Source organism: Mastigoproctus giganteus, chromosome 8, assembly GCF_048544385.1.
Source record: "Mastigoproctus giganteus isolate SK-2022 chromosome 8, ASM4854438v1, whole genome shotgun sequence".
Taxonomy (NCBI): Eukaryota; Metazoa; Arthropoda; class Arachnida; order Uropygi; family Thelyphonidae; genus Mastigoproctus; species Mastigoproctus giganteus.
In genome coordinates, this window is record NC_143582.1 from 89,245,559 (window position 1) to 89,262,761 (window position 17,203).

The 17,203-nt window shown below is 38.4% G+C and overlaps 1 protein-coding gene across 1 annotated transcript in view; it reads left to right on the plus strand.

Moving 5' to 3' along the window:
• Positions 1–17,203, plus strand: part of LOC150081707 (protein strawberry notch homolog 1-like) — a 438,163-nt gene that overhangs the window by 226,618 nt on the left and 194,342 nt on the right. The window contains exon 14 of the mRNA XM_090378817.1: positions 9,058–9,209. Coding sequence (XP_090234943.1) covers positions 9,058–9,209 — 152 coding nt within the window. The remainder of the gene's footprint in view (positions 1–9,057; positions 9,210–17,203) is intronic.

Sequence of the window (17,203 nt, forward strand, 5' to 3'; positions counted from 1 at the left end):
TATTTACTAAACTCCTAGCTTTGGTGTACACGCAAGTATACATGCACCTGTTTCTATTCTTAGCTACCCTAACACAACCTATGTGTTTACTTGTACCGCAATGACTTCCAGCAGCCTCTGAAATATCCTGCATCTTGTTTTTCAGGCTTCTGCTCATTCCAATAGAAGCAGTGCAAGAATCTCTTTCACCTCTGCCAGTGGCTACTGTTAATCTATTAGTCTTTGTCTCCCCCCAAGCTAGCAGTAGTCTGACCTACCTAACACTGCCTCGATAGCATCAGCATATATTCTTGCACCCTTTCTATTTAAGTGTATCCCATCCCTGTAGAAGCAATCTCTCCTGTTAACAAGTACAGTCCAGGCTGAAAAAAAATTCTACCCCTTGAGCCTTGCACAATCTTTCCAGGGCCGAATTGATTGACAAGGCTCTCATCATATACTCGCTCCTATCGTGTCTGGGCAGAATTGCAGACACTTTCAAATTCAACCCTACTTCATGGCTTTTTTTCAACAGTGACCTGTACTTGTTAAGTAATTCCGCTGGTCTCCTACTCTTAATATCATTAGTGCCAACATGTACAACTATATCACCTTTTGTGCCCTTAAAAGATGATATCTGCACTACAACGTCATCAACCTTTCCCCTGGCAGACATACCCTGGTCCTGTTCCACCTATCCTTTTTACAAAGCATGTTCCCCGTTTCCCCGACAATAGAGTCACCAACAACTACTAGTTCCTGTGGGATCAGCGCATTCTGCCTTGGGGGCTGCCTCTGTGTTGCAAGATGACCAAGTGCAAGCTCTGGCGTTGATGTGGGCAGCTGAGAGCTTGATGGGCCCCTCGATTTATTTCCTTTGAGGGCATCCACCCTGTCCTTCATGGTCTCATATAGGCCCAGAACAACGCTGAGTTGTTGCCTAATTTCCTTGCACTCCTTGCATCATGCACACAAAGACATCCCCCATGGCAGTATCATGTCCCGTACCCGATTGCTCCGCAAACATCAAGCAAACAGTGCATCTTAAAAGGCTATGATTCAGAGGGCAACTGCCCCCCTCAGCCACAGCACTCCCATTAGCTTGAGCCTTTTGCTTTGCTAGATAGTGGTAATCAATGGACACTGCTCATCGTGGACTAATGTTATTAGTGGAGTCCCACTGTTGTTTTCTGTATTTATAAATGATATTGATGATGGTATATCAAGTCACTGGTTAAAGATGTATTGCAGGATCATCTAGACAAGACTGCAGAAATAATTCAGACACCGCATGGGTTTGTTAAGGGTAAGTCTTGTCTGACAAATTTGATTGGTTATTATGATGTGGTTACAAAGGAACTGGATGCAAAAAATAATTTTGATATCATATACTTGGATTTCAGGAAAGCTTTTGACACTGTTGCGCATGGAAGACTAGTGTACAAATTGGAGCAGAATGGTATTAAGGGTAAGTTGCTAAAATTTATAAAAGGATGATTGAGTGGGAGAAGACAGAGGGTGGTAATCAATGGGTGCTGCTCTTCGTGGACTAATGTTATTAGTGGAGTCGCACAGGGTTCGGGTATTGGGTCCACTGTTGTTTTCTGTATTTATAAATGATATTGATGATGGTATATCAAGCTTAATGTCCAAGTTTGCAGAAAATACAAAGGTTGGCAGGGTTGTCAACCAATAATTGAAAACTGAATCTTACATAAATTTTTTTAAATTTTTTAATTATTATTCTCACTTAAGTTTGTATCTCAAGCGTCATGTAGAGGAAAATGCTTCTTGCTACCTCTGTATGCGTTACCCCTTTTTTATGTATGATTCAGTTTTCAATTATTTTAAACATTATTCAAATATAAGTATATATACAGGGTGTCTCAAAACTATTGGTACAAACGTTTAGGGGAGGTAGGTAACATCTAAAGGAATGTGAATCACATAGGAACCCATAACCGGAAATGTCACCGTAAGTCAGTACACGGCGCTGTGCATCAGTTTGCGAGAGGGAAAATTTCTGGTTTACTCATTCAAGCAGTAGTCGCCTCACGAAGAGCATGCATTGATATATGAACTGTGATCGGGCAGACATGCACCTAGTGTATGGATTAGCAGAGGGCAATGGAAGAGCCGCTCAACGAATTTATGGAGAACACTTCCCCAGACAGACATGTACCGGATCACCATTTGTTTGGGCGTGTGCATAAAAATTTGTGCGATTATGGGTCATTTAGCGATAACAGGAGTAGTGTGGGCAGACCACGTTTGATGCAAACTCCCGCCATGGAAGAAAGTGTGTTGAATGCCTTCCAGAATAATCCTACTACCAGCACACGTGCTGTTGCCTCTGCCTTAGGAGTGTCTCGTTGCAGTGTACAGTGTGTCTGACACAACAATTCCTTACACCCCTTTCATCTCCAGAGGATTCAGTTACTGCTCCCCCAAGATCATCCTGCATGTGTGGCTTTTGCGCAGTGGTTTTTCCAAGAAAGTGTTCAAGAGTTGAATTTTCCAGCCTATGTTTTGTTCACGGATGAGGCTTATTTCACTCGGGAAGAAATAATTCAATCAGCACAATGCTCATGTGTGGGCTCACAACAACCCACACGGTGTGCACTCCCATGCAGCACAACATCGCTTCGCAATAAATGTGTGGGCAGGTATGGTCGGCCCATACCTGTTACCATCCCACATGAACTCCGCTAAATATCGGATCTTTCCTGAACAAGTTCTACCAGGGTTACTTGACAATGTTCCAGCAAATGTGAGACGCAGCATTTGGTTTCAACATGCGCCTGCCCATTATGGAAGGTGTGTTCATGATCATTTGAACAGGTGTTTTGGGTGTCGATGAATTGCCTGGCCCCCATGCTCACCTGATTTATTGAGCCTTGATTTCATTCTGTGGGGGCCCTCAAATCTATCGCGTGTGAATCGCCTGTGGAGATGGAAATGGATCTCTTGGCGAGACTCGTCGCTGCTGCTGCTGCTACTACTGTCAAAGAAACTCCAGGTGTGTTCGACCATGTCCGCCAATCCATGCTGCGTCGGTGTCACGCATGCATCGCGTCTCATGGTGGAACCTTCGAGCATCTGTTGTAACATCATGAAATGCATCCATCTCATACTCCATTGTTAATATTATGTCAAATAAATGTTTGCCACTAATTACTGTATTGTGTCATTTCTGCTTCTTGTGCCTCTGCTACTACTTTCCCCGTGACGTTTCCAGTTATAGGTTCCTATGCGATTCACATTCCTTTAGTTGTTACCTACCTCCCCTTAACGTTTGTACCAATATTTTAGAGACCCTGTGTAATATATATATATATATGTATAGAGAGAGAGAGAGAGAAGCTTTATTGCAACACAGAAATGATGATTTACATAATGGTGTGGTTCAACCTGCCCGACAAGGTTGCCTGAATAAATAAAAAAAAAAAAAATACAAGAATAATAAATAAGTTAAAGCATTAGAAAAAATAAATATGTGAATTAAGTATACTAAACATTAAGTGTGTGTACAGACCATTAGTTACAAAATACATAAAAGAATATACATTGAATTGCATAATTATATACATCATCAAAAGAGGAAGCAGAACTCCTTGTTCTAGGTTACACCAGAGGAAGTTACTTGAACCAGGAACTAAATTATAGTGTATCAGAAACATCTTAAAGCGTTTTCTGAATATTTCGCTATGGAAGATGGTATGCGTTTCTGTAAAGATAGTAGTCTTCTGAATGAACTACTAGGCATTGAACATAATTCTAATGAATGTCATATATTTATTGATGCTTCAAAATTAAGTTTTAAGAGTAGGTTTGCCGCATAATGGAACTGCATTCCCATCAGTTCTTTAACTTCATACTGCTGGCTTGAAAGAAACACGTTTATCCTGAGTGCAATAAAGTACCTGAATTTGCTTTGAATGTCTTTGAATGATCTTAAGGTAATTGGATAGCTCACCAGTCAACAGGGAAGTTTTACAAAATATTGTTGTTTTCTATGTTTGTGGGACAGTCATGCAGCAGAAAAACATTATATCCTGGAGCAGTGCGAAAAGAGGAATGAATATTTTTACCAGGAAAAAAGTAATATAAAATATGTTCCACTTCATATATATAAATGCAAAGAAGAGAAGGACAAACCAAATCAGACCTTTATTAATAGATACAATAGTATTAGATACTCCAGCTGATGTTGCAGATGAACTCAGCATTTACTTTGCATATACATTTACAGAATAAAATCCCTTTATGTCAAAGAGAAATTATGGGAGTGAAGGTACAGTACAGTACAGTAACCACTAGCATAAAGGCTGTTCTTCCATATCTGTATATTAAGTTTGGATTAATGAAGTTTGTTGTGGCTCTGGATAGAGAATAAAGCAGACTTTGCTACCTAAGAAGTGATTCCCAATTTAACAGATGCAAAACGGAAAGAAGGAATTTTCATTGGGTCTCAAACAAAGGAACTTCTCAAAGATGATGTATTTGAAACATAGCTATAGGATACTGAACTAGCAGCTTTGCAATTGTTTAAAGAAGTTGCACATCAATTTCTTAGAAGAAAAGAAGATAATTAGGAATCTCTAGTATCAACTAGTTCAAAAGGACTTAGTTTTGTTAGGAGACTCCATTGTTAGTGAAATGGGAAATATTTTTGTAATAAGGATAGGTGGACTAGAAGGTGCCTCCCTGGCCAGGTGGGAAGGAGCAGCAGTGCGTAGCACATGCTTCTTGATTAGACCGGGGTTCGAGCCCATCACCACCAAATACGGAGGATGCGGAAAGGTAAGGAAATGACCACTGCATATCCTGGAGCAATATGGCCTTAGTTGCTAATGCTCCTAAAAACCAAATAACAAACAAACAAACAAAACAAGTGGACTAGAACCAGGTACATCCGTCTGGAACAACAATTAATGATGTTACCAACAAATTGTCAGATTTTAAGGGGGTTAAAGAGAATATTATTCATGTGGGGACTAATGATATTAAGCACACTATCTGGCGATTTGTGAGACAAATATGGGACCCTGCTGCGAGTTGTCACAATTTCTATGTGTCTGCATTTCTTCCCAGACACAATAGGAGGGATTATATGCTGAAAGCCTTGTGGATTAACTCAAGACTTGACTCTGCATGGCTTTTGGGGGGAAATATTTATCAGCTTGGCCCGCACTTGTAGGTAGAAGGAATCTGTTTTGTAGAGACTGGATACATTAAAAAAAAAAAAATGTGGTGCAAGGGTTTTTGCCAGTATTATTGGGGATATCTTAAAGGTTCAGGGAAACTGCTAGTTTGGGTGGGGGGCAACAAAGGTAATATAGATATGCATTTTATCTGTAATATTGGTCAAAGTAATGCTTACACACTTCAAGAGTTCGTGTTTGTTACCGCAATAGAACATATTAGCAAGACGTTCTGAGGGCAGAAATGTTTCAAATGAGCAGGTAGCTAATGCCAGGGAAGTGAGCTTAAATAACTTTAAGGAGTGTGTCAGAGTAGTTAACTATACAAAAACACTTAAGTCTTAATTGTTTATACAGTAATGTCAGAAGTGTCGTCAATAAAACGAGTGAATTCGAACTGCCAGTTAGGACAAGTAACGCTGACATAATAGGGCTTACAGAAACGTGGTGCCACCCGGAGATAAGAGATGATGAGTTTCAATATGGTATGTACAATGTATTTAGAAAGGTAGAGAAGATAGAAGGGGTGATGCTTCTTATCAAAAGGAGCCTGAGCACAATGAAAGCTTTCCCAGGTTCAGATGTTTTGTATGCTAGTATAGAATCTGTATGGTGTGAGATAGTTGGAAGCAAAGATATAACGAGAGTGGTAATAATCTAGAGGCCACCTGATTGTGAAGATTACGATCGTAGCCTCTACATTCAAAAGAAATGGTCAAGTGAGCGTGAATTCTTATTATGAGAGATTTTAATTTGCCTCTAATTGATTGGAGCAAATGGGAAGGAAACTCTACATGGGTGACAAAATTTTTAAATCAGCTAGATGATTTTTATTTGTACCAACATGTCAGGGAAAGTACTAGGGAAAAGAATATTCTAGACCTTATCATCACCCATGAACCAGATGACATAATAGAGCTGACAGTACAGTAACCAGTAGCAGGAGGTGATCACGGAGTTCTAGGGTGGATGATAAAGAGAGAGGCAGCAGTAGTTAAAGGCAAAGGAATGGGTTATAATTTCAGAAAAGGAATTTAAAATGCCTTAAGGTACTACAGAGCCTCTATTAACTGGGTAGATATTGCACAGAGAGTGAATACAATTGAATTATGGTATACTTTTAAAACATTAATCACAGAAGCCTTCAATGCATGTATATCATTAAAAAAAAATACTCCATGAAGAGGATTCCAAGTTGGATGAATAATGAAGTTTCCAGATTACTTGAGCAGAAAAAGATGGCATGGAAAACTTACAGAGCAAGAAAAAGTATTGAAGCCTATAACAGCTGCAAAGTGATCTGTAATAGTGCTGCAGAAAAGGTTAGGCTGGCAAAGGCAGATTATAAGAAATCTCTTGAAAAGAGTGGGGATAAGGAATTCTTCACATATATAAATGCAAAGAAGAGAAGGACAAACCTAATCAGACCCTTACGTAATAGATGAGATAGTATTAGATACTCCAGCTGATATTGCAGACAAACTTAACATTTACTTTGCACATATATTTACAGAATAAAATTCCTTTATGTCAAAGAGAAATTGTGAGAGTGAAGTTGAAAAATATGTAATTAATGATATTGAAATTTCACATGATTATTTAATGAAAAAACATTCAGTAAGGCTCCTGAGGTTGAGTGCATTGAGCCATTGAGGCTAATTATGAGAGCATCACTGGACTTGGGAGTGATTACGTGATTGAAAATTTTTTAAAATATTTCCGGTAGATCATTTATATCCAGCAACCTCAAATTACTACCCAGTTGATGAGCCTAAGGTCTTCAAGCCCATTATAGCCTTCCCTCCTTAAAATTGAGTTCTTTCCTTGAACATTAGCCATTTTATAACATTGTGGTTGCAGTTCCTAAGCTTAAATTTTTAATAATATTTTGGAGCCTTTAACTGTTCTATGTGATATGTAGGAACAGAGACATTTTGCTTTTATGATGATTATCCATTATTAATATTTTATATGGATATTGTTGGTATATATGCTTTACCAGATTATTTTTTGTATTTGTTGTTTGAAAAAAAAAAAAAAAAAAACCAATGAATCGTTATTATGATGCAATTGTATATATTATTACTGCTGAAGTTTGATACTGTTGCTGTAGCTATTTTTAAATATTTGTTGCTGTCTTACTATGAGAATTTCATATTACACGTGTAATATCAAAATCCAGCAACTTCAGAACCTAGAGATTGCTGATTTTTAGATTTTTCAGGCTTTTGAATAATAAACCTAACTGAATATGAAATTTCCAATTTGGCAGAGATGAAGAGAGAGAATACATTGGCAGCACATCTGCATCTACTTTCCGATCGTTTTTATACCGGATTAACTTATTTTTATTAGCAACATTATTTTATTATTATATTTTTTTATCCCTTTGGGTATTGATCAAAATTTGAAACAAGAAACTGCACCATGAAGTTACTGAAATTATCAGCTACAAAGTCACTCCAGTAATATTCCTTAAAGAAGTAATGAATAAAATAATGGAGGGAAAAATAAATAGACAAAATAATGCATGAGATTTTTTTTTTTTTTAGCTGGTCAAAGATGGAATAGATTGGGTTTTATTTTTTATTATTATTTATTATTATTATTATTTTTTTTTTTTTTTGAGGATTAGATCTCCCCATCCTCTGCAATCAACACAACCATTTCCCACTGCTTTGGTGGGCATGGGAAAGTGCCACTATGAGGAAAACTTGAAATAAATACAAAAAAAGTCACTTCAGAGAAGAAATGCAGATTCTTGGATGATTGGTTGATAATCTTCTAGTGTGAGATGTACATGCCAATTTTATCTGTCAAACTTGAGATAAGAGGCCAGCGAGTTTCCCAAGTTTTTCTGAACAATATACCTCTACCTTGTGGTATCATATGACTGTACTCGTGAACATTAGACAAAGTGGAAATTGTAAATAAAATTCTCTGTAGCTGTAATCAGATACCTTTAATACAGTACAGGACATGCATGCCTGTTTTACTTACTAAAATATTAAACAGCTATATGTCATGTAATCAGAAAGGAAAGAGTAATGAATATGGTTCCAGTCTAAACTTGTAAGAAAAACTTGCTATAAGCTATCAAGCAAGTTTTGTTCTGCAGGTTTTTTATTTCCATGTAATGCAAACAATGTCCCAGAAATGCTACTCTATCTCGTTTTAGAAATCAGTAAAAATTTAACTGATATAAAGATTAATTTTGGAAACAAATAAGTGAACAGAATGACAACTCTAACTTGTTGCCAATAGATTTGAAGTTAAAAAAATTAACTAAAACACTGTCCTCCCTTATTAACAATTTAGTAAAGGCTGCATTCTCTGTCAACAGCACTTATTAAAGACCAGTGAGAGAGGAGCACAGGGAAACATCATGAAAATGTCACTTGATAGATGACAAACTCATTGTAGCATAACATCTCACACTAAGTATTTTTAAGTAAAGTGAAGGTATGGCCATACCTTCACTTCAAATTTACAAAAAAAAAAATTAATTAATTTGATAATTTTGGATTTTGTTTATCAGCTAGCAGACTTTCTATTGTAAGGCCATAGCATGTTTACTTATGGCATTTAAGAGTACTGGTTGTTGAAAATAAATTATAGATTCAAAGTTAGAAATGAACTTCTAGGAATATTGTTTAATATAATTGAATTTGGAGAACAAGTTCATCAGCATCAAATTGAAATGGGCCAATTTTGCAAAATAAAAGAACATACAACTTGATTTTGGATGTTCTACCTGTATCATAAATTTTTATTTCTAAAAATATTAGGAACTATGATTGACTATTTGTATTAAGCTTTCATTAATTTTAGTTCCTTATGAATTTTTAAAACAAATCATTTATTTCTATTTTAGAGGTGTATTTCAGAGTGTAATTGAGAAACATTTCCCAGCCTCAAATAGGAAAAAAACTTTAAAACTTCTTGGCCTTAATAGCGCATTACCAGAACACAGTCCAGACAGTTCTCCAACTCCAACAACATCAAGTGGTGGGAAGCGCAAACCACGTAAGTCAATATCTGTTGTCATAGTACTTCAGTAATGTGTCCCGAATTCAGATTTTGTTTCAGATCAGTTGTTACTGTAAGCCCACTAAAAAAATTTTGTTTATCAGATAAAATTTACAAAAAAGAAATATAGGAGTGGTTTGGGAATGCTAGAATTTCCATTGAAAATGATAGACATTTCCTATCAAGAGTGTGTCAGAGATCCTGAGGCCATATGCTTAAATTCTACAGGAATGTGTCCACTGCAATAAAAGCATCACTGTCAGTGAGAAAATTGATGCCATCCAGATAATTTTTCAAATTAGGAAATACAGTCTATTCCAGTTATTTGGGACACATTGGGACTAGTGCATCTTGGCCCGATTAAGCGGCTACCCCAATTATCTGAAGTTCATGTAAATAGTTAAAAATACAATGGACCCCCGTTTTACAATTGGTTCACTGTACAATCAAATCACGTTACGATGGAGTCACCATAGTAAAGTACCGTTCACTATATGATGTGTAGCCGACCGGGCTAGCCAGGTGGGTAAAGTGCCTGCCTGGCAACCTAAAGGTCGCCTGTTCGAATCCCACCTCGGGCTTGGATCAAAGTACTGCAAAAATCTTGGGAGGTGCATTATGGCCACAGAAGCCGATGCGGCAACAACTACAAAAAAAAAAAAAGAAAAAGAAAAAAAAAAAATGTGTAGTAAGCGCCGGTCATTGTGACCACGTTTGTGAATTGAATTTTAATTCTATTAAACAGCGATTCTAATTAGCGAAAATAGGAGGAATATTACCCACAGGCTATAAAAGTCAAGTTAAGCACAAATTCACCCTTTATTACCTTACCAATTAAAAAAATTAAATGATACGTGAAAATCAGAATAATTAATACTTACTGTAATATGTGCGCATACTAACTAGTTGACATTTCTGTTCGCTGACATTTGTGGGTGGGGGTTAAAATTTAAAACAGTAAAAAGATAAGCAATCAATAACAAAGAACACAGCACACACAAATTGCAAGTAACATGATACGCACAAGTGAGAACAGAGTAATACGTTATGAAGCTTTAAAAATAGGAATGAAGAGAAGATTCTGAAAATTTATTTTTTTATATGATTGAAGATTCTATGGAAGTGTAAACTCATTTCACCATAATAACCCACAGAATTCCAGCTGTCGGTATTATCGCAAAGTCAGCAAGATCCAGTTTACTATCCATTTATGATGTATTGCACTAACAGAAAAGCCCAATAAACAGGTGACTGCTAATTGTTTTTATTGTTTTATGGTTGTGACCGCCAGAAATCAGAAAAGAGTTCTTTACTTATGTAAACTCTAGAAGGAAAGGGATGAATCAGATTGGTCCACTTGATATCGATGGGTCAACTGTTGATGATCCTGCTCAGGCAGCTAACAAACTAAATGAATATTTTGCATCGACATTACACATGAGGAGTTATTCAGCGAGGGGAATGCCAGAGGTGTATTCAACTCTGGGGAAGTACCCATGGACTGGAGATGTGCAAATGTGTGACCCCAATTCACAAAGGAGGATCAAAGGGCGACACAAGTAATTATAGACCTGTTAGTTTAACTTCTGTTCCTGTAAAATTAATGAAGGCACTGGTTAAAGAAGCACTGCAGGATCATCTAGACAAGACTTCAGTTATAGCTCAGACACAGCATGGTTTTGTTAAGTCTTGCCTGACCAATTTGATTGGCTACTATGATGCAGTCACAAAAGAACTGGATGCAGGGAATAACTTTGATATTATATACTTGGATCTTAGAAAGGCTTTTGATATTGTTGCACATGGAAGACTGCTGCACAAATTGGAGCAGTGTAGCATTGCTGCTATGGATAAAGGGGTGGTTGAGGGGGAGAAGACAGAGAGTGGTAATCAATGGCCACTGCTCAACGTGGACTAATGTTATTAGTGGAGTTCCTCAGGGTTCAGTGTTGGGTCCATTATTCTTTTCTATATTTATAAATGATATTGATGATGGTATATCAGGCTTATGTCCAAGTTTGCAGACGATACGAAGGTTGGCAAGGTTGTCAAGGACACTACTGACACTATGCTACTGCAACAGGTCCTGGAAAGGTTGAGCAGATGGGCTGAGAGGTGGCAAATGAAGTTTAACATTGACAAATGTAAATTTGTCAATGTCAATTTTACATATGGGAAACAGCAACCCTAGAGCAACGTATCAACTCTGTGGTACTACACTGACAGTGGTAAAGAATGAAAGGGACCTGGGGGTGGTTGTGCAGATAGATATAAAGTTTTCTGAGCAGTGCAGACAGGCTGCAAGAGTAGCTCATGGTGTATTGTCGATGATATATAGGAATTTTTCTATCAGGGATAAGGAGGTGATTATTCCCTTGTATAAGGCAATGGTCAGACCGCACCTAGAGTACTGTATACAGGTCTGGAGGCCTCATTTCAAGAAGGATGTAGAGATGCTGGAACGAGTACAGAGAAGGGCAACTAGATTGGTGAATGGGATAAAGGGGTGCTCTTACGAAGAAAGGCTTAAGTTTTGCGAATTACAGTGTCTGGAAACTAGGCACCAGCGAGGTGATCTGATAGAGGTGTACAAAGCCTTGAATGGTTTGAGCATGCTCAATGCTGATGAGATTCTTCCTCTTGCTCAGAATAATCACCTGAGAGGGCATAAATTCAAATTGAGGGCAGACAGATGTAGGATAGACGTGAGGAAATTTGCCTTTAGCCAGCGGGTGGTTGGTTGCTGGAATAGACTTCCATCCCTTGTCGTGGAAGTTGATAGCCTAAATAAGTTTAAGGCTCAGCTGGACAGGTATTTCGAACGAACAGTGGGGTGAAGTGGAAGTGGTTATTATTTATTTATTTATTTATTTGTTTTTTTTTTTTTTTTTTGGCTGATGCTACATAAGCTTGCTTTCTTGCATCAAATGCCTCTACTAATGCTAATGCTAAATCCGACCAAACCACGTGGTATGGTCAGAAACAATCGTAGGGTATTCTCCAGTGCTGCGGTCTCCTGCCCCTATTAAATGGCATGTTGTCCCAATTAAGTGGAGTAGACCCTGGCTATTTTCTCAATTGCATTCTGTTTTTTAAGATTTGATCCAAATAAATGGCTGCCCCGATTAATTGGTGATCCAAATAACCTGAATCCACTGTAGACGAAAGTGTGATGATGCTAGATCTGGTGAATGTGGGAAGTGCTCCAAGATTCTGAGCAGGCACATTGTCCTGTTGAAATAAGACTTTTTCTGAGTTTTCCTTTGTCTTTGATGTTTTCACATAAATGCCTCACAAGGTCTGCGTAATATGACCTGTGACTTCCAGGCCTTTCTGAATCCACTAGCAGCACTCCATCAGCATCCCAAAAAACTGATGTCAGCAGTTTCTGAGAAAGTCAAGGTAACTGATGTTACCTTGTCAGCAGAAGAAATTGACTTAGGTTTCTTTGGAGAGGAGTTGTGTTTTCACTGTTTGGGCTGCTCCTTTGTATCTGGCTGAAAGTGATAGACAAATGTTTCATCCATGAACACAGACCTTGCAAAGAAATTTGCTGGATCTGCTTGAAAATTATGCAGATACTCACTTGACAAAAACACACAACTCTTGTGTGTTTTTGATCTGCTGTCAACAACTTTGGGACCATTGTACTGGCAACATACTGAACTGTCACTTGTTGATCACTTATTGCCAGATTATGCACTGTCAACAACAACAACACACACACACACACACACACACACACACACACACACACACACACACACACACACACACACACACACACACACACACACACACAGCTGCCAAGACAGCTGATGTGATTTTGTCAATGATATACAGGAACAAGAATAAAGAGGTGATTATTCCATTGTATAAGACAATGATTTAAGCCACACCTTGAGTACCACATACAATGTCTGGAGGCCTCATTTTAGGAAAGATATAGATCTGTTGGAACAGGTGCAGAGAAGATCAACAAGATTGTTGAAGGAACCAAGAAAAGCTCCATTTCTGCAAATTGCAGCATCTGGAGATTAAGCATGTGAGGTGATCTGATTGAGGTGTTTGATGCTTGTATTAAATGGAAGTAAGCTCAGTGCTGATAGTATTCTTCCTCTCCCTCACACTATACACACGGGACATAAATTCAAACTGAGGAAGGATGGTTGCAGGATAGATGTATGGAAGTTTTCCTTCAGCCAGCAGGTAGTTAATTTTGTTGGAACAAATGTCCATCTGTTGTGAAAGTTCCCTGATGCTTTATAAGCTTGCTTTCTTGCATTATATGTCACTACTACTGATGATAATAACTTCTAGAATGATGGACATTGCAGTTCTTCTACAGCATGGCTCATCTTCCAAGCTCTCCCTCTTTCAGTTAAATTCTGCTGCCACTTCTTAACCATGGAATAGGAAGGGCCATCCTTCCCCAAATGTTGTAACCATATCCTCATGAATTGTCTCACATTAGTTCCCCCCCCCCCCCCATTTTTTTTCTTCACAAATATGGGTTGACTGCACAGTGGTTGATTTTGTCCATCTATCCTCAATCACACAAATTTTGTTGACTTCAGGACCTGTAATTAAAAAAAAAGATTTTATTGAAACTGCATTCAACTTGGTCAGTTACTATTTGAAGTGTTATACTTTATAAGCAAAAATGTTTAATACTGTACCACTTCCCTGTCATAATCAGGGCCATAAACTTTTCATACCCTCCTCAGTGATGGCATAAATGCAACATTTGTTAATAATAGGAACATGGAAATGTATATTTTAAAATTGTCAGGATTAGCATTGTGCGATGCCATGAAGACTTTTAGCCATTATTATGATATTTAATTATAGGAGGTTCTTTCTGGCTTCCTTTCATCATGAAAAATCTGCCAAGTTAACCACAGAAGTGTATGTATCTAATAAGCGTATCATATAGGTAGCCTTTATACAATGTATAATTTGGCATAGGGACAGGGAAATGGATTCACATATTACGTGAAGTATTCATGTGGGTATTTACAAAAATGATGCCATACATTCATTTCCAGATGAGTAATTTCTGGTAGTTCCTTTATGTAGAAACTGAAGCTAATGTCTTTGGCTTGAAAAATCATTATTTGTTTACTGTACAAAGGATCTTGGATGTGCATAGGCTTAAATTCACATGCCACTTTATTTTCATTTGTGGATCACCACCAAGGGAAAGGCATGTCCTCTCCATGGATGGACATTGTGTGTATTTTTATACATATGTAACCATGATGACTTCAGAGCTCATAGTTACAATGTCCATCCAGTTCATATTTTCTAAGGTTGCAACAGCCCCTTTCTGCTGTGCAAGAAGAAGCCAAAAGTTTCAAACATTTCTTGGAGTACTAGCATATAAGTTTGTAACTACTTAGCATCATGTTTATACATAGCCAACTACTAAGTTGGCTATATAAAAACATGATGCTAAGTAGTTACAAAATTGGCATCATTTAAGTATATCTCATATTGCGAATGCCTTCACAACGAGTTGCCATGGTATTGCACTATCTCAAATAAGTAGCACTTCTCTAACAGCGAAGACTATTGTGACTTATTATTTGTGGATACCATCACCCAGATGGCACCGTTTTGAAATATGGTATGGGATAAAGTTCTCGGTTATCCTCATACTATCCTAATTAGAAAAGAGATAAAGATGTAGTAAGGTGATATTAGGAGAGGTAGAGGAAGGAAATGCTGTAGAAAGAAGAAAGGGACAATTGCTCCTTCAACTTGCACTCAAAGCTCATATATTCCTCGAATAGGCAACGCTTCCCCAGTAGAGAAGATTGTTGTTACCTATTCGAGGAAACTCAGTGGCCATCAGGCCCCCCAGACGGCACCGTTTCAGAACTTACTAGCTCCTCATCGGTGGGTGGGCAGGTACCCTGTTGTTGCAATGATGACAACAGCCTCAGTTTAAGTAGAAGTTAACTAATGTATAAACATGATACATTAGTATAATGTTTATATATTAATCTCTAATAGTAATGCTTCTCTATTAAAGAAGCATTACTTATTCATGGTAGTGCAATACTATGGCAACTTGTGAAGGTATTCACAATATGAGATATACTTAAATGATGCCAATTTTGTAACTGCTTAGTAGTTGGCTACATATAAACATGATGCTATAGCACAAACCTATACGGTTAACTCCTTCGTAACCTGAGGCTCTAAACAAATTATGTAATTTTCAATTATATATCATTGTTGAAACCAAGTGTGATAAATACTCAGAACAGCTCCTCTGAATCACCTCTATTGGGGAATGTCAATTATGGTAACATCCCATGGACACTCACCTCATTCATTTCACAAATTCATTCTTCATTACCAAACAGGTTCACCATTGCCAATCTCCTTGCCACCACCCACAGCATCCTTGCTAAGGGTGGTAACAAGGAGAACTCCTCATAACCTACCTCGACATTGAAACAGCATTTGATGCCGTTCAAGTAACTGCTCGAAGACTACTACTCCATAGACAAGGATGCACTGCACTTCCTCTCTTCACTCCTCAACTGTACTATTGCACTCCATTATTCTAAAAAAACTATACCAAGCAAATATACCCTTCTTTATCCAGAAAGGATTAGAAGGGTCGACAGGATCACCTAAATCTGTAAAACAACTGCGTTCTGGCGACCTTTTGGTCACAGCTTCAAACGTGAAACAGGCAGAAAAAATCCTGAAGGCCACATCATTTGGTGGAATACCTATCACCGTAAATCCCCCACAAAACTCTGCACTCTTCATGATGTGTCATAGAGTGGAACTTCATGTCTCTGAAGAAGAGATCTGCTCTGAATTGAATGAACAAGAAGTGATGGCTGTCAAAGGGTGGGAATCTTGTCCCTACCCGAGTGCTCATCCTAACATTTAACACCCCATAACCTCCAAGTTCCATCAAGGCAGGGTACTTAAACTGCCCAGTGAGGATTTACATTATAAACCCACCGAGGTGTTTTAAATGTCATGGTCATTCACAAACAGCTTGTCATGGTAACCCTGCCTGGGCTCGAAGTGGTGCGAAAGACAACAAGAGCAAGGAATGTTCAGCTTCCAAACTGATCTGCATAAATTGCCAAGGAGAGCACCCTGCCTACTCCAGAACATGCCAGCGGTGGAAGGATGAAAAAAAAATCCAAAAACAAAAAAACAGAGCTAAATATCTCCTACCCAGAGGCTAGAAAATGCATCCAACCAATAAATAGTGGGAAGCCTTCATATGCTCAGAAGGTTTCTGCAAAGTGCGCTATCGGCACACAAACTGAGATGACTATACCATTAAGAGAGTCAATAAATAGCATGCACTCCGATTGCATGCTATTTATTGAATTCCCAAAAGCCCACCCAAAAAACACAGTCAGCTGCCACTCCTATATCCGTACCTCCTAGCATTCCACCACCACTAAAACCAGGCGCCTCCGTAGCCAAGTGGGAAGGAGCAGCAGTGCGTAGCACATGCTTCTTGATTAGACCGGGGTTCGAGCCCGTCACCACCAAATACGGAGGATGCAGAAAGGTCAGGGAATGACCACCGCATATTCAAGGAGCAATATGGCCTTAGTTGCTAATGCTCCTAAAAACCAAATAACAAAACAAACAAACAAAAACAAACTAAAACTAAATGGTAAAGAAAAGCCAAAAAGATTGGAAGAGCCACCCATAATACTAGAACCAATGGATGTAGAGGATAAGGAGGTACTGGACGAATCAGTCTTGGAACTTTTTGCGGAGAAAGAAATGGACATGGGACAGTGTCCATACTTCCCCAAAAAAGATAAATCCAAGACTGACAAAAGTAAGCCCTCAGCACCTTGGAAACCACCCACCAAGCCAAAATAATGGCTAAATTCCTACAATGTAAATGTTGTGGATTCCGGCAAAATACTGATGACATCAAGGCCCTCCTGCAAAAGCACGAGCCAGTTTGCTTTTGCTTGCGGGAGGCTTAC